The sequence below is a fragment of the Globicephala melas genome, chromosome 8, assembly GCF_963455315.2.
Source record: "Globicephala melas chromosome 8, mGloMel1.2, whole genome shotgun sequence".
NCBI classification, from domain to species: Eukaryota; Metazoa; Chordata; class Mammalia; order Artiodactyla; family Delphinidae; genus Globicephala; species Globicephala melas.
This window is the reverse complement of record NC_083321.1, coordinates 5,292,434-5,313,318: the sequence shown is the minus strand read 5'-3', so window position 1 is coordinate 5,313,318 and position 20,885 is coordinate 5,292,434. Positions and strand designations below refer to the sequence as shown.

At 59.4% G+C, this 20,885-nt stretch overlaps 2 protein-coding genes across 4 annotated transcripts; both read right to left on the bottom strand.

Annotated features, from left to right (window-relative positions):
* Positions 1 to 335: 335 nt before the first annotated feature.
* PITPNM1 (phosphatidylinositol transfer protein membrane associated 1) lies at positions 336 to 13,667 on the bottom strand. Its single transcript, XM_030833345.2, has 24 exons — positions 13,469 to 13,667; positions 12,405 to 12,523; positions 10,701 to 10,915; positions 10,494 to 10,615; positions 10,066 to 10,290; positions 8,273 to 8,599; positions 8,100 to 8,195; positions 7,908 to 8,015; positions 7,127 to 7,188; positions 6,783 to 7,033; positions 6,276 to 6,465; positions 6,069 to 6,176; positions 5,675 to 5,832; positions 5,382 to 5,587; positions 4,758 to 4,928; positions 3,924 to 4,088; positions 3,547 to 3,695; positions 3,311 to 3,421; positions 2,757 to 2,873; positions 2,395 to 2,543; positions 2,159 to 2,308; positions 1,895 to 2,078; positions 1,473 to 1,601; positions 336 to 839 (listed from the first exon to the last, which is right to left on the bottom strand). The coding sequence occupies exons 2-24, from the start codon at positions 12,480 to 12,482 to the stop codon at positions 576 to 578; spliced, it is 3,735 nt and encodes a 1,244-aa protein (XP_030689205.1). The 5' UTR covers positions 12,483 to 12,523; positions 13,469 to 13,667; the 3' UTR covers positions 336 to 575.
* A 1,153-nt stretch (positions 13,668 to 14,820) lies between these two features.
* On the bottom strand, positions 14,821 to 17,179 carry CDK2AP2 (cyclin dependent kinase 2 associated protein 2). 3 transcript variants are annotated; one of them, XM_030833352.3, is made up of 4 exons: positions 16,507 to 17,179; positions 16,101 to 16,201; positions 15,881 to 16,013; positions 14,821 to 15,350 (listed from the first exon to the last, which is right to left on the bottom strand). In XM_030833352.3, exons 1-4 carry the CDS (start codon positions 16,586 to 16,588, stop codon positions 15,283 to 15,285), a joined length of 384 nt encoding a protein of 127 aa, XP_030689212.1. In that variant the 5' UTR covers positions 16,589 to 17,179; the 3' UTR covers positions 14,821 to 15,282. The 3 variants fall into 3 exon arrangements, with proteins under 3 accessions (XP_030689212.1, XP_069902330.1, XP_030689211.1); XM_070046229.1 differs by lacking the exon at positions 16,507 to 17,179 and adding an exon at positions 16,365 to 16,499; XM_030833351.3 differs by lacking the exon at positions 16,507 to 17,179 and having other exon boundaries at positions 16,101 to 16,358.
* Positions 17,180 to 20,885: the final 3,706 nt, after the last annotated feature.

Sequence of the window (20,885 nt, the reverse complement as noted above, 5' to 3'; positions counted from 1 at the left end):
CTGGAAGCTTTCAGTCTTAACGGGGAGACGAAGCAAGTGCAAGCCAGGGGGCCTAGTGTCCGGGTGAGGCAGGCTCCCCTCCGATCCCATGGCCTCAGCTAATGCAGGCAGAGGTTCCAGTGAGAAGCCAAGTGTGGCCCCTGGGAACTGAAAGGCCAGCCCAGGTGGTGAGCGGAGGGCGGGGGTAGGCTGGCTCTCCAGGCCCCAATCCTGGCCCTGTCCTCTGACCTGCTGCGTGACCCTGGGCACATCCTGACTCCTCTTTGCCCTTCAGCATCTCTCTTGAACTGGAAACTGGGGGCTGGGCTGCCCTGTGATGCCAAGCAGGCGGGCGATCAGGTGGGATGCAGGTGGTGTTTATTTTCATGGATTTACACACACTGGAAAAGCCTCTGGGCCCTTGCTGCTCCCTCCTCCCACCCCCACGGCTGGGTCCCCCAACATGAAAGGGAACTAACACCGAGGGGCAAACAGAGATGCAGGATGTGGGGCTGGGGGCCCAGCCTTCCACATGCGGCCACGTGGGCCTCTCAAGTGTGTGAGTAAATAACCCAAGTCCAGCCACAGTTTGGGCCTCACTCTTCGCCGTCTAGCTTGAGGCTGATGCTTCGGGCCTTGCCTCGCGCCAGGGTGGTGGGCGGCGTCCCTGGGCCCTCCCGCTCTGCCTGGCTGGGGCCCCTCGAGCGAAGCAGCTGGCTCTGTTTTCGGAGGAAGTCCACAGGGGCAGCCCCGCCATAGCTGCTCTTGGCCAGGGCGGCCCTCGAGGGTCCCACGGGGGCATGAGGGTGGGAGCTGGCCTCCAGTTGGCCCAAGTGGGCCACATAGCCATCTGACAGGAACTGCGGGCAGAGGTGGGCAGGGATGAGGGGATGGCTGGTCTCAGGCCCACACACTGCTCTCACCTGTCCTCCCCAGGGTCCTGGGCAGTGCTGGCTGCATTATAGGCCTGGCACAGCCTGACCAACCCCAGGCTGAGCCAGGGCACCTTTATTCCTGGCTCTGCCTCTCTCTGGGTCTCATCTTGAGTTTCCTCATCTGTAGAATGGGATTTTGGAGGAAAACAACAGCAACTAACGTTTAGCAAGCACTTGCTTTGCGCCCAGCCCCGTGCACGCTGATCTGCAGTAAATCACGTGCTCTTCATGATAGCTGTTGAGGTCTGGTCCATCTTATCATTTCCATTTTGCAGATGAGAAATTGAGGCTCAGAAAGGTCAAGGCCTATGCCCAGGACCGTGCCAAAGTGGAACCAGTACTCAAGGTCTTGAGCATAGTATCAATCCTGGCCTGCCCAGCACCTCCAAGCTGCTTGTGACCCCCATCCTAGGAGGAGCCCAGGTTCCCTGATGCCAGCCATCCTTCTCACAGCCGCCTGCCTTAGGTGCTTCTTAACACATGGGTGGTCCTTCCGGCCCAGACCCAGGCTCCCACTCCCCAGCTGGCTCGCAGTCCCCACCTTCACTTGGTCCTCACCTGGCACTGCGCCTGGAGCTTCCGCACAGCGCGGCCCACGATGTAGGTCTGGCCCGGGGGTAGGCCCAGCGCCGCATATACGGCCACATCTTTGGGGGACCCGTAGCCGGCCACGATGTTCAGTTCCACCTGTGGCCAGAGAGGCCAATCAGCAGCCCCGGGGGGCGGAGTCGTGAGGCAGGGGGTGGGGTCTGGTGGGCATCCGGTTCAGAATGTTTCGGGTCGAGGCCATATGGTCTACCTCACCAGGTCCGGGTGGGGTCGGGACCGGCCGTATCTCTCTAGTTGGCCCCAAGGACAAGGGGCCCCTGGGACCACGAGGGCCTTGGCGGTCTGTTAGGTTCGGGGGCCGATGGGGGTGAGACCAGATGGGCCTCCTCCCAGGGCGACGGCGGGGACGGGACCCTCCCCAGCCGCCGCACCTCCTGCACCAGGCTCTGCAGAAACACCGCCTTCTGGCGCAGCGGGTCGTGGGTGAGGCCATCGCAGAAGGAGACTACGCCGTGGGGGAAGTTGTGCTGTGACAGCCAGGCCACCACGCGGTGCTTCTGCATGTCGGGCCGGCCCGTTACGTACACGATCAGGTAGCCCGCGTCCTGCCAGTGCCTGCAGGGTGGGGCGGCGGTCAGCTCCATGCACCAGGGGTGGAGACCAGTCACCACGGCGAGCCGGGCGGCCGCTCCTACCTGACCACGTCCACGGCGCCGGCGCGCACCTTGGGGTCGCTGCCCATGATGGAGACGCTGGCGGTGAAGGAGCCGTCGATGCTGAACACCACGGCCTCCGTGCTGCGGGCCACGACCGTCAGGCAGCACTCAGCGTACGTGTGGTCGCCCCTACGGCCCAAGGGCTGCTTGAGCGACATAGGGGCGGGGCCCAGAGGAGCCCCACCCCGCAGAGGCCCGGCCCACCCCGCGCTCACCTGACCACCATGCGCACCGGGTAAACACCGATACCCAGCGCACGCTCCCCGGGCACCGGGAAGGTGAGGCGGCCCGAGCTGTTGGTGACCTCGGTGCCAAAGTGAATCCACTTGCCTGACAGCGGCTGCGTCATGATGTAGATGTCCACCTAGCAGGCAGAGGGGGTGAGAGGGTCCCCCCGACGCTGAGCGGAGGAGGGCCGAGGCGGGCCTGTTGTTGGGGGAGGACGGGGTTGGGGGCTCAACCTAGTGTGACTGGGAGCTATCCGTGGGACAGGAGGCAGCACCCGGACCTCCCGCTTGGGGCGAGTTCGGCCCGAGGGCGGCCGGTCTACCCGGGACGGAGGCCTCTGTGTCCTGACCTTCTCTCCGGTGAGCGTGACCACGTCCAAGGGCCCGTACATGAAGCGCCCGTTCAGCACCTGGGGGCGGCCCTCGCACACCACCGTGTCGCTCGCCCGGTGGTTGGAAGTGACGTTCTGGTGGGAGGAGACGGCGTGAGCCCGCAGCAAAGAGGTGACAGGGATGCGGGAGGTGCTGGTGAGGGGGACCCGCGCTCAGACTGGGGTGCTCGGCCTGGAGGAGGCGGGGTCGCTGCGAGAGAGGGGCGAGGCCCGAGGGGTGGGCGCTTTTGCTGACCCCGATCTGAGGTCATGAGGGCCTCTGTGTGGAGGGCGGTTCCGAGGGGCCGGAGGCATGACAGGTTGGGGTGCAGAGGATGAGGAGGTGGCGGGATGGTTAAGGGAGGAGACCAGTTGGTACCCAGGGGCGGGGCCGAGGCATGAGGAGGTGGGGCCAGGACCCAGGACCCAGGGTCAGCGGGCGGGATTGGACCCCGGCAGGTCTTGAGGGGCGGGGATCCTGGGGAGAGTAGGCAGGGCCTCGCTCTTGAGGGCTCGAGGGGCAGGGCACGTACCCGGATCTTGACCTGGGTGCGTTTGCGCTGCCACTTCTCCCTGGGGAAGGCCGGGCTGTAGATGGACGGCTCCTCGCACTCGGCCAGCTGCGGCTGCTCCTTCTCCATCACCTGCGAAGAATCGGACCAGCAAGGCCACGTGAAGGGGGGAAGGGTGCCTGGGGCTGCCCCTCCCCCAGCCCACGGCTCCCTATCATTGTCCGGTTCCCCCTCCCACCCCGCATCCCTGGGCCCACCTGGCGCAGGATGAAGGCCACCACATCCGCCGACTCCCAGTAGCTGGCGTGGAAGAGGTGGGGCAGCGAGACGGTGGGGAAGGCGGTGAGCGCCTCAGGGCAGTACAGCGAGTAGTCAATCCGCTTGGTCCCCCACCAGCGCTCCAGGACTGTACGGCCACGGCGGGCAGTGAGTCAGGGGTGGCCTCCCACCCCATGCCCACCCGTCTGGCCCCTAATGCTCTTCCCTCCCTCTTTTCTGCCAACCCTGCTGAGTCTGGAGTTGGGTGCTAGGGCACACTCATCCCAGAGCAAACGCTTGGGGCAAGGGTGTTTCAGCTGGGCTTTGAAGGTGGAATAAGGATTCCCTGCCCAGGCTGGGTGGCTGGCTGACTTACTCTTAACCACCTCACTGGTGGTGCTGGGGGCAGCTGGCTGGGCTGGCAGATCACTGCCTAGCTCACTGCCCTTCCAGAAGGCTCCGCTGGTAGAGGTGGGCGTTGAGGGCACCAACATCTCCAGCTCCTCCAGAAAGAGGCCTGAGTGGGTCTGCAGAGTGTCAGCTGTGGGTGGACGGGCGACCTCAGTGGCGGGCTGGGCCAGGCCACCCTCCTGTTTTCCCACCCAAGGTTCCAGGACAGCCTGGCCCCCATCCCTCCCCCATCCCCCCTGCCAGCCCTCCCTGGTTGGGTCTTGGCTAAGGCTGAAGTGCCCCACATCTGGGTGGAGGTGAAGGGTGGGGGCAGCCTCTCCTGTTAGCTCACCCCAACAGCCAGCCGCATTCCTGCCAGCATGACTGCCGCCATCACCTGGACCCAGGCCCACTTGTCTCATGGGGCCAAAGGGCTACTCACTCGCATGCACATGAGTACACACCCCAAACCAAAACACGAACACAAGTGCATGCGGATACACAACGCATCCCTACACACAGACACAGCAGCCCCTCTCCCCGCCGGCGGTGGGCGGCTGCTCTCAGTGTCACCACCTCCTCCCTTCAGCCCAGTTGTCACCACTGCCCCCAACTTCTGGGCAGAGAATGTTAGAGGGTCTTGGGGATCCAGACTGCCCAAGGGGCCAGGGGAGGGCTCCCTGGTCCTGGGAGTGGTGACATGAGAGAGTACCAATGATGTGGGAACTACCTCATGTCTTCTTGGGAGAGGGGGGCCCACACCCATCCCTCACTGTTGGTGCCGTCCTCTTTCTCCCCTTTATCTTGGTTGGCGGCATACCCAGCAGCAGGGATGAGCCGTCTCCCAGGGGGAACTTCTGGTAGCGCGGCACAGCCAGTGGGGCGATGGCCTGGAACTTGGGGGCCAGCAGGGGCTCAAGGCGGGAGGCGCAGGGGTCGGCCGCATGGAAGAGGTTGTAGATCTGCTCACAGGCTGGCCGCATCTGGGCCACTGGTACCCAGAAGATAAAGGGGGGAGGGGATTCATCTGGGCATACTGGGAGGCAGGGGTTGTGGGAAGCGGCACCCTGACATGCTGTGTGACCCTGAACCAGCACTTCCCAGACTCTACTCCCTGGGAGGTCCCTGGGAGTGCTTAAAAGTGAGACAGGTCTCTCGGCTAAAAAGAGATCAGAGCCTTCGATTTGCTGATGTTCAAGATGAAGCGTTCCCCATGCCTGTTGGACCCCCTCTCATGAAAGCATCTGTGGGTATGCGTTCCTCCTGGTGCCCTTTGGGACACTTGGCCTTGGCAAGTCCCTTCTTTCTGGGCCTCAGGTTTTCCCTCTCTAGCCAAGCCATTTATTTGTACAGTGGGGAATGGTATAAACACCCCCATTTCAGATGAAACAAAGCGGAGATGGGGGAGGGGCAGGTGAAGCCCACCCCCACCCTGAGGGCTCACCCTCCAACGTGGGCATCACGGTTTTCCGCAGAGCCAGCACCAGGCCCAGAGGGGAGCCAAAGAGGAAGAAGCCGGAGACCTTGAAGTCAAGGCGGGTGGCACTGGTGAGACCATCAGGAACCTCAGAGGCGGCAGCGGGTGGACAGGAGGCTGTGCTTGCCCGTCTGGGCTCCCCAGAGGAGGTGGCTGAGGGGACCGTCTGCAGGCTGGGGGAGGGCGGGAGGGTGCTCAGTGCTGCTGCTTCCGCAGCCCAGCACAAGCCCAGTTTGGGGTTGATGGGGCAGGAATGTCACCTGTTTTGAGAGCCCTCGGGCTCAGGACTGGCCATGTCGCTGTGGGTGTGCTGGGCAGGCAGCACTGAGGGCTCTGGGCTGGCCCGGCCCAGTCCCTCCACCCCATCTGCCAGGGGATCCCGCACTGGGCCAACCTCCGGGGAGAGCAGCTCATTGTTCTAGACGGAATAGGGGACAGAAACAGCCTTAGGACTGGAGACAGTCGATTTCTACTTATTTGGAAGTGAGGAAAGAGGCTTGGGGGTTGGGCAGGGACTTAAACAAAGAGTAGAGCCCCAGAGGAGGTGGAATGAGGCAGCAGGGGACAGGCCGGAGAGAGGTCATATTCCAGGGGCAGAGAACTAGAGCCGGGGAGACACCGGCCTCCTGGGGAGGCAGGTCCAGCCACACTGACCGTGCTTCCGCGGCGGCTGCTGCTGCGGCTCCCAGTGCCCGCGCTGGCGCTGTGGCAGAGTGCGTCAAAGCCCAGGATTCCACCGACGCCATCCCCAATCAGCACCACCTGGGTGGAAGGGCAGCGCCATCAGGAGGGGCTGCAGCAGAGGCAGGAGGATGGGGGGCTCCCGCAGCAAGTTCCCTGGGAACATCCCTAACTCCTGACCTGCCCGCAGAAGCCGACACCCTCAGACGAGCGCAGGAAGGCGGCGTAGGCCTGGTTAGTGCGGGCAATGACCGTGGCCACAGCGCCCTGGTATCGGGAGGATGAGGTGGCCAGCAACGGCAGGGCAGCCAGTGGAATGTGGTCCTGGGAGCGGGACAGGCTGTCACCGTCATGGCTGTAGGGGCTCAGGCTGTAGGAGGAGGGGGTATAATGGATGGGTGGGGGGCCTCCAGGCCCTCCACTGCCCCCTCTAAGTCCCCTTGACCTGTTGGCAAGTCCTAGCACTGGAGGGCCTTTGTGGGGACCGTCAGTATCCCAGAGGCCTTTGTGATGGAGCCATTGACTAGAAACTGAAATCCAGCTGGGTAGGTGACTAGCCCAGGTGTTTGGCTTCCTGGCCTCCTCCCCCTCCCCCCATGGGGCCTCTCTGGTCTCAGGAGCCCCCAAGTGGCTGTCCACACCTTGGGGACCCTGTGTGTCCCCCACCCTCCCATCCCTGACCAGTACTTGGAGACAAGGGCATAGGCAGCAGCGCAGATGGGTGGGCAGGGCACCAGGCGCAGCGCCACGTGGCCCAGGGCCTCGGGGAAATGGACGCGGGTGATGGCCTCGAAGGCCAGGCTTAGCGTCTGCACATCCGCCTGCTTGGAGCTGGTGTCTCCAGGGCCTGAGTCTAGGATGTTGCCGCTGTGCAGGATGAGGAAGAGGGCGTGGACTGCGCATGTCTCCGCCCCCAGTTCCCCCGCTCCATCCGGGCCCTGCGGGGCACAGGGGGGGTGCCAGGGATGTCAGAGCAGTGGCCTGGCCGGTGGGTGGGCAGAATGAGACGCGGGGTGGCCGACCATACTCACTTCTGGGTCCCTGGGTGCTCGGGCCCCGTCCCCGATATCTTTGGTGGACTCGGTTCCAGGGTCTGCAGGATGGGGAAAGCCAGTGAAGGGGACTGAGGGGTCTGTGGGGATCCCCTCATCTGGTACTTCAGGTACCCCTGCTCTGCTGTCTGCCTGAGCACCCGCCCTCGCCCCCCATCTTCCTCTGACCTTCTCCTCTCACCCGACTCTCCCAGGTCATTTCACGTTTCTGCGTCTTTGCACATGGCCAGTCCTGCTGCTGACAGGCATGCGTCTCCGCACAAGCCCTGTTTGCCTGGAAAATTCCTTCTAATCCTGCCCTGTCCAATATGGTAGCCACTAGTCACATGTGCCTACTTAAACTGAAATGAATTAAAATAACAATACCAATTTCAGTTCCTCAGTCCCACTCGCCACATTTCAAGTACTTGCTAGCCACATGTGGCTAGTGGCTAGAACATTTCCATCATCTCAGAAAGTTCTTTTGGACAGAGCTCGTCCAATCCTTCAAAATCCAGCTTAGACATCACCTCCCACGTGAAGCCTTCCTGGACTCCGAATGAATTCCTCCATTCTCTGTGCTGTGTCTGAACCCTGAATACACGCCCCACATCCATCCATCCACCCATTATCTGCTCATTACTCGTCTGTGTATTTAATGAGCACCCTTTCTGCACTGACATTCATCTCAGGACCCCATTAAACTTAGGAATGAGTTGTTCTCCAAGTCCCCACCGCATACGGAGTGCTGGTGGCTGGCAACTGGATGTGGGATCTTTACCTGGCGCCCCTTCTGCCTCCATGGGGCAGGCAAAGGTGTCGATGAAGTCATTGGAGTTCCACTTGGTCATCTCCTTGGGGAAAACCTCGTCACTGTCCGAGAAACCTTCTGAAGGGACGAAGGGCTGCGTCATGGTTTGGCGGGAGCTGCTCAGGGACCCCCCCCTTCCCCTAACAGGTCTGGGGTGCTGACCGTGGGCATCAAAGAACTCCTCCTCAGAGCTGTTCTCAGAGTCTCGGGCGATGTTCTGCATGCGCCACTCGGACAGAGTCTGGGGAGACACGCCCCCTGCAGGGCCACATTGGCCTCAGCCTGGGAGTCCAGCCTGAGGGCCGCTCCCTCCCGCCCCTCTGCCTCAGCCTCACCTCCATGCTGGGACGAGTAGGAGGAACGGGAGGACGAGGACCACTGCTTGCCGAAGCTGGCATCGGGCGAGGCATCGGGGCCTGGGGGCACCTCGGGCCCATCGGGGGTGCCAGCACGGCTGGTCCCAGCCCGGGCCTCAGTGCTTGGCTTCCCGGGGGGCTGGGCCTCGGGCCCCTCACTGCCTGTGTTGCACTTGGCCATGCGCTGTGCCAGCATGCGGGCGGTCTCTTCCTCCAGTGCCCGGATGTCAGCCATGCTCAGCTCTGTCCACTCGTCCTGCCAGCACCAGGCCTGGCGGTGGGCCCGCAGCATCACCCGACGCAGACCTGTAGGCGCCCAGGCATCAAAGCCATGCCCTCCCCACCCACACGCCCCAGCCCCGAGTTTCCCTGCCACTGCAGCCACATGCCCAGCCCGTGAGTTCAGGTAATGGCTCCCCTGGGCACACCACCCACCCAGGGCCACAAAGTATGGCAGGGTGAGCACTGTCCGGGAGACGGGAGTGGAAACTGGCATTTGTCTTCCTGCCCCACCTCCCTCCCTGCCCACTGCCTCTTTTATCCCTCTGGACACCCCAACTCTGAGCGCTGAGCCCACCCCGACACCCTGGGAAGCTGGGAGCAATGTTTGTTCTTTCAGCTGGCTTCCTGCTGATTTCTTCACAAGAGTTAACAATTAAGGCATTGATAGTTAATGAAATTGTTGATGGTTAATGAAGGTGTTAAGAGTTAATGGAAGTGTTGGCACTTAATGAAGCAAAACATGATACCCATTCTGGGATATTTTCATCCTAAGCAGAGGACTAAACTTAGAGACTTCAATATCTAGGAAATAAAGTCATAATGATTGAATTATTGTTATAAACTTCTGGAAGGAAATACACCAGAATCTTAATAGTGGTTATATGTGGGTGAGTTTCATTTTTCTAATTTGTGCTCTTTGGCATTTTTCCAAATTTAAGATACGGTGCCTGTATTACTCTCTGAGTTAAATTTCCTCATCTGTAAAATGGGAATAATAATTGTCCTTACCTTGAGGGGTGTTGGGGGTGTTAAAGGAGATCTTGCATGGGAAGTGATTAGCAAAGAATTGGGCATGTGGTGATCAATATTAGCTTTTTACTATCTGGCCCAACCTCTTCCTCATTTACAGAAGGGAAAATTAAGGCGCAGAGATGGGAAGTAGCTCCCTGGAGGAGAGTTTCCATGAGGGTCCGTGGTGGAATGGAACCCAGGTCCCTGGACACCCCCATCCTTCTACCTGCAGGTAGTCTACCCTCAGACCTGGGAGGTGGGGCAGGGCTGAGCCACAGGAACTGTGGGGTTAGTTTTAGGGGGGGCATGAAACAGGGCCTCCTGGATAACAGGGCCAAAGGATGGGACTCGGAGAGAGCGACAGAGTCACAGCTTTGGCCTGCACTCCTTAGCGTGTTGCAGGTTAGAGCTGGTGACCCGCCTGAGAGCCTCTAAGTCTCGCTTGACCCACAGAACACTGGAGAGTCTTAGAATTTTAATGGATGAGAAGCAGCATCTCTGAATGTCAGAACCGGCATGGACCTCAGAGATCACGTTGTCAGCTCCTTGCCCGCCTGACCCTCACCTGTACCTCAAGGCTAGGCTCCCCCAACCCCTAGCTAGGCTGTGCGGCTCCCCTCTGCCTCAGTGCCCACCACATCAAACGGAAATGACGGCTTTATGTTTCTGTGTCCCCAGTAGACTGAGAGCATCCCTGGCTCAAACGCGCGGCCTGGTGCATGCCGAGTAAATAGAACCTCGCAAGGCTGGGCACTCACCGACATCGTGGATGAACTGCTCAATCTTGGCCTGCATGCCCCAGTAGCGGAACTCAACCTTGCACAGCTTATAGGCGCACATGAGGGGCCCCGTCTGGGCTGCTGTGCGTGCCCAGTCATCAGCCAGTGGTCCTCGGCCTGTCTTGGCCGAGCGGTACAGCCGGGGGTCTTCTTCCGCTTTGTACTCGCCTGGGGCCACTGCATCCCGCACAATGTCGATGGTATCTGGGGGGGTTCCGGCAGCGCTGAGCAACAGCAGCCCCCTCCGGCCCCTGCCACTCCTCCCACACCTCGGGATTGGGGGGGCAACTTTCCATGCACAGGAAGCCTAGACCGGGAGAGAGCTGGGACTTGTCAGAGGCCGCCTGTTGAGGTGGCAGGTGTCCTGAGAGGGGCTCCACGGTCCCCCCGCTGGCTCCAGGCCTCACCCAGGATGCGCTGTCTCCGCTCAGCCCCACTCAGGTTGAAGACATTCGGCTGCTGCCCCCCATCAGGCAGGTAATAGGTCTCTATTTCAATGGAGAATTTCTCCACAAAGGGGCAGGTGTACCTGGGCAGAGGGTGGGGGTGAGGGTCACGGCTGTGCCCACCAGTGCTGTTCCTCTCCTGGCCCCAGACCTGCCCCACCCACTCACCGGGTGCGGGTGTAGGGATAGGCATTCCAGGATTCCTCCTCCACCTGCAGGGCGGCCTTGGGCAGCAGTGCCCGGAACCAGCCTGGGATGTGGGAGCCCACGTGGTACACCTTGTGTGTGTACTGCCCACTGCCACCGGGCCCATCCGTGTAGGGCCGGTTGGCCAGGATCTCCACGCCACTGCCCTCACCACTTGACTCTTCTCGGCTCTTTTTCTGCAGCCCAGGGCAAGAGTAGAACGGGCAGCTCAGCCCCAGATCAGCTCCTGGGATGGGATCCCGAGCTAGGCCTGGTCCCCTGTGTAGCTCTGAGGCCCTAGTCCCAGCTGTTCTAACTCTCTGAAACCTGACCCTGGTCCCCTGTAGCTCCTGGGGTCAGGATTACAGCCGCTGTCCAGTCCCCTATGGGGTTCTGCAAGCCAGGACTCATTCAGTCATTCAAGTATTTGTTGTCTGCTCTATTCCAGACATTGTTTGGGATTATGTTAATTGGGATCTGTTGATGTACAGAACACAGACCCCTGCCTGCCCCTGTGCAACGTATGTTCCAGTGGAGGGAGATAGATAACACACAGAAAACAAAAAAAAGCAAATTAGAAGGTGCTAAGTGCTGTGGTAAAAAGAAAGCACAGAATAGGGTAAGGCGGATAGGGCTGGGGGTTGCAATTTTGATGGGATGGTCAGGGAAGGCCTCATTGAGAAGATAACATGACCTTGATCTGAAGATGACCTGGGGGAAGGGAGGGTGCTGAGCAGGTGTGAGGTGGGGGCACTATTTGAGGCAGAGGGGAAGCCAGTGTAAGCTCCTGAGGTGGGCGCATGCTGCGTGTGCTGCTGGCACGGGGCCAGGGTGGGTGGGCTGGAAGAGTCCAGGAGAGTAAAAGGGGCCCCCACCTTTCTAGGACCCCAACACCAGCTCCTGCCACACCCCTCCTAGTCGGAGAGCACTCAGATCCCGTCCTTACATAGCTCTGGAGTTTGAACCTGGCCCACTTAACCCTCTGAGGCCAGATCCCGGCTCCCTTGCCTGCTCAGACTCTGGTCCCACATTTCTGGGGAGCACGTCTGGAACGGGCACCAACCCTCTCCCCTCCCTGAGAGCCTGCTCTGGCTCATTCTTCCCGACGTCCAGGGCCTCTACCCCCTTCCTCTTAGCCCAGACCTCAGCATCTGGGGTCCCTGCCTGCTCCTCTCTATGACAGATTTGGGGCCTGATCCTCAGCCCATCTCCCTGACCGCCTGGGGCTGCCGAGGTCCTGCCAAGGCCCTCTGGGAACCCCTCCCAGTCTTTCCCTACCACCTGGGACCTGCTCCTCACTTTCTGCCTCCCGCTCCTTTGCATCCTCCTGCGCTCCTTTGCTTACTCCCAAAGGATTACACATTCTAAGGAGGATTAAAGGAGGTCAGATGGGGGCTGAGCGCCCAGGAGGGGCTGGGCACTTGGGGTGGGGAGGCACCACTAGGCCCTTCTGCCGCTCTTCCCACAGACTTTAACCACCACCACCCCTCCCCCACATCCGACCGGGGAAGCTCTCTCTCCTCCTCTGGCCTGAGCCCTTCCAAGCCCCAGAGCGGGACTGGAGGGGAACTGAGCTGGGCCCAGCCCCTGGTCCCAGGTGCGGCCTGCGCGCTCCTGCGGACACCCAACATGAAGCATACCTCCCCCCACCCCGCGCCTTGGTCGCCTACTTCCCACCGCCCTCACCTGGATCATGTAGAGCTGGGCCACCTGGTACTCGTCCAGGCTCATGGGCAGCAGAATGTGGTACTCCTTGATGAGCATCCTGAAGGCGCTCGGCCGGCAGTGCGCGGCCTCCGCTCCCGCTGGCGCAGGACACCGCGCGGCCGTCAGTGCGGGGCGGCGGCGGCGCGCGGCCCCGAGCCCTGCGCGAGGGCCGAGGGGCTCGGGCCCGGCGACCCCATGCCCGGGCTCGCCGCAGGGGAGGCAGAGGCGAGCCCAGCTCTGCAGCCAGCGCCGCGGGGGGCCGGGAGCCTCGGCGAGGCTGAGCGCTGACCTCTTTTCCGCGCAGCCCCCGCCCCCCGCCCGCCCATCGCCACGGCAACCGCGCGCTGACGCTGGCCCCCCGGAGCCGCGGGCTCAGGCCGGCGGGCTGGCTGGCCAGCCTTGCCTCTTCGGCCGCGTCCGCGTCCTAGCCCCTCGGAACGGCATCCCTCAGGGACCCGCCCCCAGGAACCCCCGGGCCCCTCCTTCCGGGCCCGCCTTCCACAACCGGCCCCTCGGGGCCCGCCCATTGCATCCCTTTCCCCGAGTCGGTCCCGTGTCCCCCACTCTTGGACGTCCACTTAGAACCTTGTCCCCTGGGGTGTCTCTATGCGGAGCAGCCCCGTGCACCCCTCCTCAGCATCTCTGTCAGTGTTCCCCACCCCCCGCCCCCAAACCTACCTTCAAAGACCAGATAACTAACACCTCCGGCCGCTAGACCTGCCTTCCCCACCCTGGCCGGCAGCCCAGTCCCCAACTCTCCCCTTCCCAGCATCCTTTCTGGACCCCCGGCACTTGTCTACGCAGCCGCCCCAACATCCTTCCCGAGGGCTGACCCCTCTTCGGGCTGAGGCAGAAGTATCCCACGGGCCCCCGCCCTGAGAGACCCCCTCCGTCCACCTGCGCCCCGGTTTCGCCGCAGCCCCTACCTACACCTCGCACCCACTGAGCAGGCGAGAGGCCCCCGTTGTCTCCACTTCCTTCCACTCCCCGGCGTCCCCGTCCCCCGCCGTGCTCTTGGCCCGCCCGCCAACGTCCCGGCTCACCTCTAGTTTAGGGCGGGCGCCCCTCACCCGTTACGGGCTGGGGCGGACGGGCGGCGGGTCAGAGCCCCCAGCGCCCCGAGCCCCGGCCTCGGATTCCAGCGGTGGCCGGACCCCCTGGAGGCGAAGCGCGGGCCCATGGCCCCGACCTTCCTCCAGGTCTGCCCGCCGGTGCCCCTGCTGTCCCTCCCCGTCGCCCGCCGCGTCACTGCGGCCGCCCCGCCTCCTTCCTGGGCCCGGCGGCCCTCCCCCCCACCCGGGCCGGGTCCGGGCAGCCCCGCCCGCGGCGGAGGAGGGCGGCCCCATTCTTCCTTCCCCTAGGCGGCGGGGGAAGAAGAGGCCCTTCTCCACAGGCTGGCGCTTCTCAGTCCCGCTGTATTCTTTGGGATCCCCAAAGCACTCTGGGTTCCCACCTCCACCCTGGCCCAGCCCTCCTGTGTGCTATGGAAATATGACAGAGTCCCATTCCCAACTTCCCAGGCCCTTGGATCCTGAGGCCCAGGGCGGGGGAAATGCCTCCCCGTCCAAAGTGCAGCCAGAAGCTGGTCTCTGACTTGCCTCTACCTAGCTGGTGCGGTTCCAGTGCCCCAGACCTCTAGGGTCATTCTGCCACACACACAGGCAGAGGCCTGCAGTCACTCCAAATCTTTGCGCTAGTCCCTGAATGGGGACCCGTGGCTTTCCCCACCTATATCTTCTGGGTCCACAGTCCGGTCAATGGCCACCAGATCCTGCGCAAAGGCTGAGACAGCCTAGGGTTGGGCTCGTGGGACCACACCCAGTCAGCTACAAGGCACTGGGACAGTGTATGGCAGCACCGAGCTGGGTCTCACCCATGTTGGAAACCAGTTCTCTCTCCTTGACTGTTTCTCAGGTCCTGTGGGGAGGGAAGCAGCAATGCTCCCTTTCTTTCCTCTCTGAGGACTCAGAGATGGGGTGTATTCAGAGCCTCCAGGGCTGATTCCGAGCTTAGGATGTTAGGGCATTAAGGCATGTGAGGGTGTGGCTTAAGTGAACTGGCATTTCCACCAGCTAGGCACTGCTAGTCCAGGGAAAGAACCCTCTAGGCTCAGGCTGGAGACAGTGCCCTCCAGCCGTGGAGGCGGCCAAGGCCCTGCGCTGCCCCCTGGTGGCATCACGTGAAGGAGGGCAGGGCGCTCGGCTACTGGAGCTCAACCCTTTCCACTACTTACAGCTGGAAGGCTGAGGGCCAGAGAAGGGCAGGGTTCCACTCAAGGTCAATGGACAGTGGAGGCAAGGCAAAGCCAGGCTCCGTGGGCCTCTCTCCCACCCACTGCACCCCACCTTCCGCCCATCCAGGCTTAGCAAAAGCACCAGACTCAAAAACTACGAGCTGAGAGAACAACTCCAAATTATCTTTTATTCATACAAAAAGGGCATATTTAGCAAAAGACACACTGAGAAAAGAGTCGCCACGGCCCAGGAGACAGGGCAGGGAGGCGACAGGCCTTCTGAGGCCCTGCTGGGGAGAAGGGGTCTGGGAAAAGTGGTGAGAAGTCCTGGGTAAGTGCTGAGTGGTGGGGGCCACAGAAAGGAGGAAGCTCCAGTTGGATCAACACTGTTGGCAGGTCATGGGTGGGATTCACAGTGACCTCGCTGCTAACTCTTTTGGGGGTTTCCAGTTAGTGCTGCCGACTGGAGCGAGAGCCGCCCACTGGTTCCTGGAGGGCACCCACCAAAGGACACAGAACAGGAAGCCCAGGATGGGAAGTGCAACTCGGGGTGAAGGCCAGGGAGAAGCAGGTGCTCTGCAGTGGCCAGGAAAGGTCCAGATGCTGAGGCGGAGTCGAGTCCTGTTACGTGCGGGCATTCCGCTCTGTCTCTGCCAGGCACTCTCTGACTAGCGCCCGGGCATGGATGATGCCTGGGGTGTGGATGCGGAAGTAACATACCGGATCTCAGCGACCCTCCAAGTCCCAAGTTCACCCGCCAGTGAAAAACACCCTCCCTCTCCATCCCCTTCCCTTTCAGTAAAAGGGACTATAATCTAATGAGGGGCTGGATGAGATTAGAGGTTTAGAGGTTAATCCTCAAATATGCCCTGTTGAAATACAAACTGCCAGGTCCTTCCCTGGAAATTAACTCAATGTCAATTCAATTTAAAACGCCTCTCTGGGGGACTTCCCTGGTGGTCCTGTGGTTAAGACTCCACGCTCCCAATGCAGGGGGCATGGGTTCGATCTCTGGTCGGGGAACTAAGATCTCGCATGCTTTATGGCGTGGCCAAAAAAACACAAAAAAAAAACCCAAAAAACCCCGCCACTCTGGATAGTGATCCTGGCCCGAGTCCAGGCTTGGCTCAGGTGGCCTCCAGATGTCTTTCCTTCCCTACCTAGTGAAGCACTGTCCAGTGTTTGTCTCCCGGGCAGGGGCGGTGGGCCTGGCTTCACTTACCTCTCTTCAGGCGCTCCATGGCGCTCTTGCTACCAGCATAGGTGGGCCGGATCTCTTTGCCCATCTCCTCTATGACCGACAGCAGGTCGGTGTAAGTGCTCTGGGAGCCCTGGGCGCCAGGTGGTTTCATTGCCTATGTCAAAAGAGAACAGGGCAGTGAGCTCAGGCCAAGAAGGGGCCCCCAGTCCCCGTCCATAGGCAATCCCTCGGCTCCACTCACCTGCACATAGCCCATGGAGGGCGGTCCAAAGTCGTTAAACAGTGGTCTGAAAGGGGCAGCGGCTCCTGGCACCGAGCCCGACGGCGATGGGACACTTCCGGCTGCAACATGCGCCAGTAAGAGGTCAGCGTGGGGCAGGGACGCCTCGCCCCGACGTTCCAAGCCCCGGACCAGATTCGCCCGATTCCCTCCAAAGGGCTTCATTCCAGGCTGCTAAACTTCAGGACAAACCCCTCCCCCTGCGCTTCACCAACAAGCCCTTACGTGACCACGCCCACTTCACAGGCCAGCGAACTGAGGCTCAGCGAGGGTAGGCGGCAGGCCCAGTATTGCAGAACTCAGGCCGTCTTCTCTTCGAGACCTCGACCGCCCGGGCAGGCAAGCAGGGGTGGAGCTGGATCCTCACCTGTAGGGACCGGGGTGCCGGGCCCAGGGGTGCTGGAGCCGGGGGTGCTGCTGGGGGCGGGGGCGATGGGTTTGTAGGACATCCCCAACTCCTGGGTGCGGCAGACGCCGGCCGGCCGCTCCTCCCGGGTTGGCTGCCTGGCCGCTCAGCCGCGCTCTGATTGGCAAGCCGGCAGCACGCCCCTGGTAAATAGAGCTCAGGCCGGAAGGGCGGGCGGGCACGAACGCTCCTTCACTCCCGATTGGCGCGCGAAGATGTCACTCGGGCCTTCTCATTGGCCGAGACTGGCCCCAACAGGCCGCAACCGCTGCTGATTGGTCTCCGCCTTCCGGACCTCGCACCTGTCTGCTTCGGATTGGGCGGTGGCCGACGCCCTCCGCAATTGGCGAGTTCGCGGCCCGGGCCGGCGCGCTCTCAATCCGATTAGTCCCAAAACCCGAGAGGCGGGGCCTCGGAAGCTTGGACCTGGGTCTGGTCCACCGCGGTTCGCGCCGAGCCGGGCTTCCCGGGCTTGGGTGCCGCCCTCGCGCCTCACTCACGTTGCTTCGTACGTCAGCTTCCCGCTGCCCGGTCCCGGTCCAGCTGGGCTGCTGTCGCCAGCGCCGCCGCCGTCGCCGCCGCCGCGCGCGCGCGCGCGCGCCTTTCCTCAGCTCTGAGTGCCGGAGGACGCAGGGCTTTGACGTTCCCAACCCTGCGCCCCACCCCGTGCGCTTTTACGTCACCTTTCACCGGTTCAGCAACCTGTCCTCGATCGGCGCATGCGCCCTCCTGAGGCCTCCGTCTGTTCCCATGGCAACGGGTCCGTCACCAACGCTGTTGATGCGCCTCTTCCTCCTAATTGCCTGGACCTCGGGTCTAGGCTGGTGTAAGGTCCAAGGGCGACCTCAAAGGCTCCTCAACCTGCACCCCACCCCCCACCCCCCTAAGGCCCCACGCCGGTGCCTCATAATGACAATAGCAGGAACAGCTAACCTTGAATACTAAACTGCAGGCCGGGCCCTGTACCATGCGCCGTCCTGGATCATGGACTACAGCACCATCTGGAGTCAGACTGACTGTTCGAATGTCACACCACCTCAGCTAGCGATTTGCCCTTGGGCAAGTTACCTCAATAGGCCTCAGCTTCCCCGTCTGTAAAATGGGGACGCTAATAATAACTATCTCTTAGGGTTGTTGTGTGGATTAAGTGAATATTCATAAAGTGCTTACTGTTTCATTCTCCTCTTAAGCATTTGTCAAAGAGTGAGCTTCAATCAGGAACATTTTTTTAATGATTTAAAAAATCATTTAGGAGGTCAGGGGATCCCAGGATGGAATGCAGAATATGACAAAAGAATCAAACTGTATCACAAATGTATGAAACAGCTTCAGTGAAGGGAGTGGGGGAATAAGGTGCTAGTCTGAAAATGAGGGGTGTCTGTAAGAAAAAGACTAAAAGCACTGCACATAAGCACTGGACCCTAGTTGATGACGTGGTTTCCCATGGGGGTACGGGTTAACAATTCGGAAACCACTACACATGTACACTGGAATCAAAAATTATGTCAGTGTAGAGTGGATGATTTCTCACTGTTGGAATGAGAAGTTACAGGTAAGCGAGGAGGAGGCGGCTAGAATGATCCATGTGGTAACGGATTAGAGTTGGAGGTATCAATAGGAACTCATGTTTAGCTTGATATAAATACAGTTGGTTACATACAGAAATATTTTAAAATTTCTATGTTCACAGGTGAGTATACATATATATCTCATCACTCTATCAGCTGAGAGGGCCTAGAAGCAAGCTTGCACCCAGATCTTGGTTTCGAATACCATTCTCCAATAAAATGAAGCAGGGTTCCTTGGAGAAATGGCAGATTCTAGGACTGGGGCAGGAATAGACAAGATGATTCCGAAGCATCTAGTTGTGCCAGAAAGTAAGAAAATGCTAAAATGAAATAAAAACCCCCAAACCCAAACACCCACAATAATGGCGGTATGTCAGAGGGACACAGGAGCCAACTGAAAGAGCTCCCAATGGCCCAAGGTAGAGCAATTTGAGCAAGAAAATAAAATAATAGTACTAGATTATAACTTGTATAAAATAAATATCTATGAGTCCATATTGATGTAAAAATGATTGCGCAAATAAATAAATGGAGAAGAGACAAACTTCCCGGACAGAAGAATTTCAAGTAATTTATGTAGAAACTCAGCCCTTAATGAGGTGAATTATAATGCTCCACCCCGCTTAAGCGCGGGCTGTGTATAGTGACTTCCTTCCAGAGTATAGTATGTAACAGGAGAAAGAAAAAGAGTAATTTTACAGTACAGAAACCTGACAAACACTACCTTAAGCCAGGTGATCAAGGTCAACAGCATCAGTGATATCATGTTGATAGTATGCACCCTTCATATGTTGGGATGAGAACCCCATTCTAATCGTGAGAAAAACATCAGAAAAATCCCAGTTTAGGGACATTCTATAAAATACCTGACTGGTCCTCCTCAAAACTGTCAAGAGGGACATCCCCGGTGGCGCAGTGGTTAAGAATCCGCCTGCCAGGGCAGGGGACACAAGTTTGAGCCCTGGTCCGGGAAGATCCCACATGCCGCAGAGCAACTAAGCCAGTGCGCCACAACTACTGAGCCTACTCTCTAGAGCCTGTGAGCCACAACTACCGAGCCCGCGTGCCACAACTACTGAAGCCCGCGCACCTAGAGCCCATGCTCTGCAACAAGAGAAGCCACGGCAATGAGAAGCCCGCGCACCGCATCGAAGAGTAGCCCCGCTCGCCGCAACTAGAAAAAGCCCGTGCGCAGTAACGAAGACCTAACGCAGCCATAAATAAATAGACAAACAAATAAATAAAAATTTTTAAAAAACTGTCAAGATAATTTCAAAAAACAAGGAAATTCTGTAAAACCATCATGACCAAGAGAAGCCTAAGGAGACGTGATGCCTAATGTAACATGGTGTCCTGGATGGCACTCTGGAACAGAACAAGGGAAAAAGTGATAAAATCTGCATAAAATGTGGACTTCAGTTAATGTGCCAGTATTAGTTCATCAGCAGTGACAAAGGTACCATTCTGACGTAAGATGTTAATAGAGTGTCGTGGTTAATTTTGTGTGTCAACCTGACTGAGTCATGGGGTGCCCAGACCTTCGGTCAAACATGATTCTGGGTGTGTCTGTGAGGGTGTATCTGGATGAGATTAACACCCATTGAATCTGTGGACTAAGTAAAGCAGATGGCTCTTCCCAATGTGGGTTGAAGATCTGAATGGAAAAAAAAAAAGGCTGAGCGAGAGGGAACTTTGCCTGCCTGACCTTTGAGCAGGGTCATCAGTCTTCTGCTCTCAGACTGGAACTTACAACATTGACTTTTCTGGTTCTTGGGCCTTCGGGCTTGGGCTGGAACTGTATCACTAGGTCTCCTGTGTCACCAGCTTGCTGAATGAAGATCTGGGGACTGCTCTGTGCCCATAATTACCCAAGCCAATTCCTTACAATAAATATCTTCACACACACACACACACACACACACACACACACACACACACACACACACACACACACCCCTCCTATTGGTTCTGTTTCTCTGGAGAACCTTGACTAACACATAGGAGAAGCTCCCTGTCCAATATTCAAAATAATTCTGTAAACCTAGAACTACTCTAGAGTACAATAAGTGGATGTAATATCTTTATCTGGGTGATGGTTACCCGGTGCATACACATGGAAAAATCCACTGAGCTTTACATTCGTATACATTACTGAATGTATATTATACTCCAACTATTTAAAGTGGACTTAAGGTAAAAATCTCAGCTGACAGCTTCTCTTGGAAAACCAGAAGATGCCGTAGCTCCAGCCTGCTCCAGCTGGCAACAGTCAGTGGAGTTGGGTGGCAGGTGCCCCCTTTAGGCGGGGAAGGGGCTCTTGGCTTGCACAGTCGCTGCCTGCTTCCTGTTCCTCCCAGGCCTGCTGCCTGCTCCAGCTGTGTCTGTTTGGAACTTCTGAGCTAACAGCCTTTCTGGGGTGGGAGGGCACGTGTGAGATTTGGGGGAACTGTGGGCACTTCTGATGCCAGCAGACACACGGCAGCCAATTAAGGTCATCCCCCCAACCATCCCCCCTCCCTTGCTCCAGGCACAGGGCCTGACAAGCTGGGGCCCGTGGGAAGGTGACCTTGAGCCTGCTCTGGTCTTCCCCTGGCACCTGTCCGTCACTCTCCCCAGCCCCTGCAGAGGGGACAGACCTTTCAGGCAGCAATGCCATCTGTGCCGGCCAGTGGAGGGTGGTGGGAGGGAGTGTGGGCCATGGCTCCCGGACAAGCTGCAGGGCTGGGGCAACTCCTCCTCAGCCCCAAGCCTGCCAGACTGGCAGGAGAGATC

Bases quoted from the DNA above. Each gene is read 5' to 3' on its own strand.
- PITPNM1 (XM_030833345.2), bottom strand. From the start codon at position 12,482: ATGCTCATCAAGGAGTACCACATTCTGCTGCCCATGAGCCTGGACGAG. The intron at 8,600-10,065 runs GTGAGTGCCCAG...GGGCGCCTACAG, and splicing joins GCAGTTCATCCACGATGTCG to GTCTGCGTCGGGTGATGCTG. The intron at 7,189-7,907 runs GTAAAGATCCCA...CCCATCCTGCAG, and splicing joins GGAGGCAGAAGGGGCGCCAG to ACCCTGGAACCGAGTCCACC.
- CDK2AP2 (XM_030833351.3), bottom strand. From the start codon at position 16,304: ATGAAGCCCTTTGGAGGGAATCGGGCGAATCTGGTCCGGGGCTTGGAA. The intron at 16,014-16,100 runs GTGAGTGGAGCC...CTTTTGACATAG, and splicing joins CCTCCATGGGCTATGTGCAG to GCAATGAAACCACCTGGCGC. The intron at 15,351-15,880 runs GTAAGTGAAGCC...TCCACACCCCAG, and splicing joins CATGGAGCGCCTGAAGAGAG to GCATCATCCATGCCCGGGCG.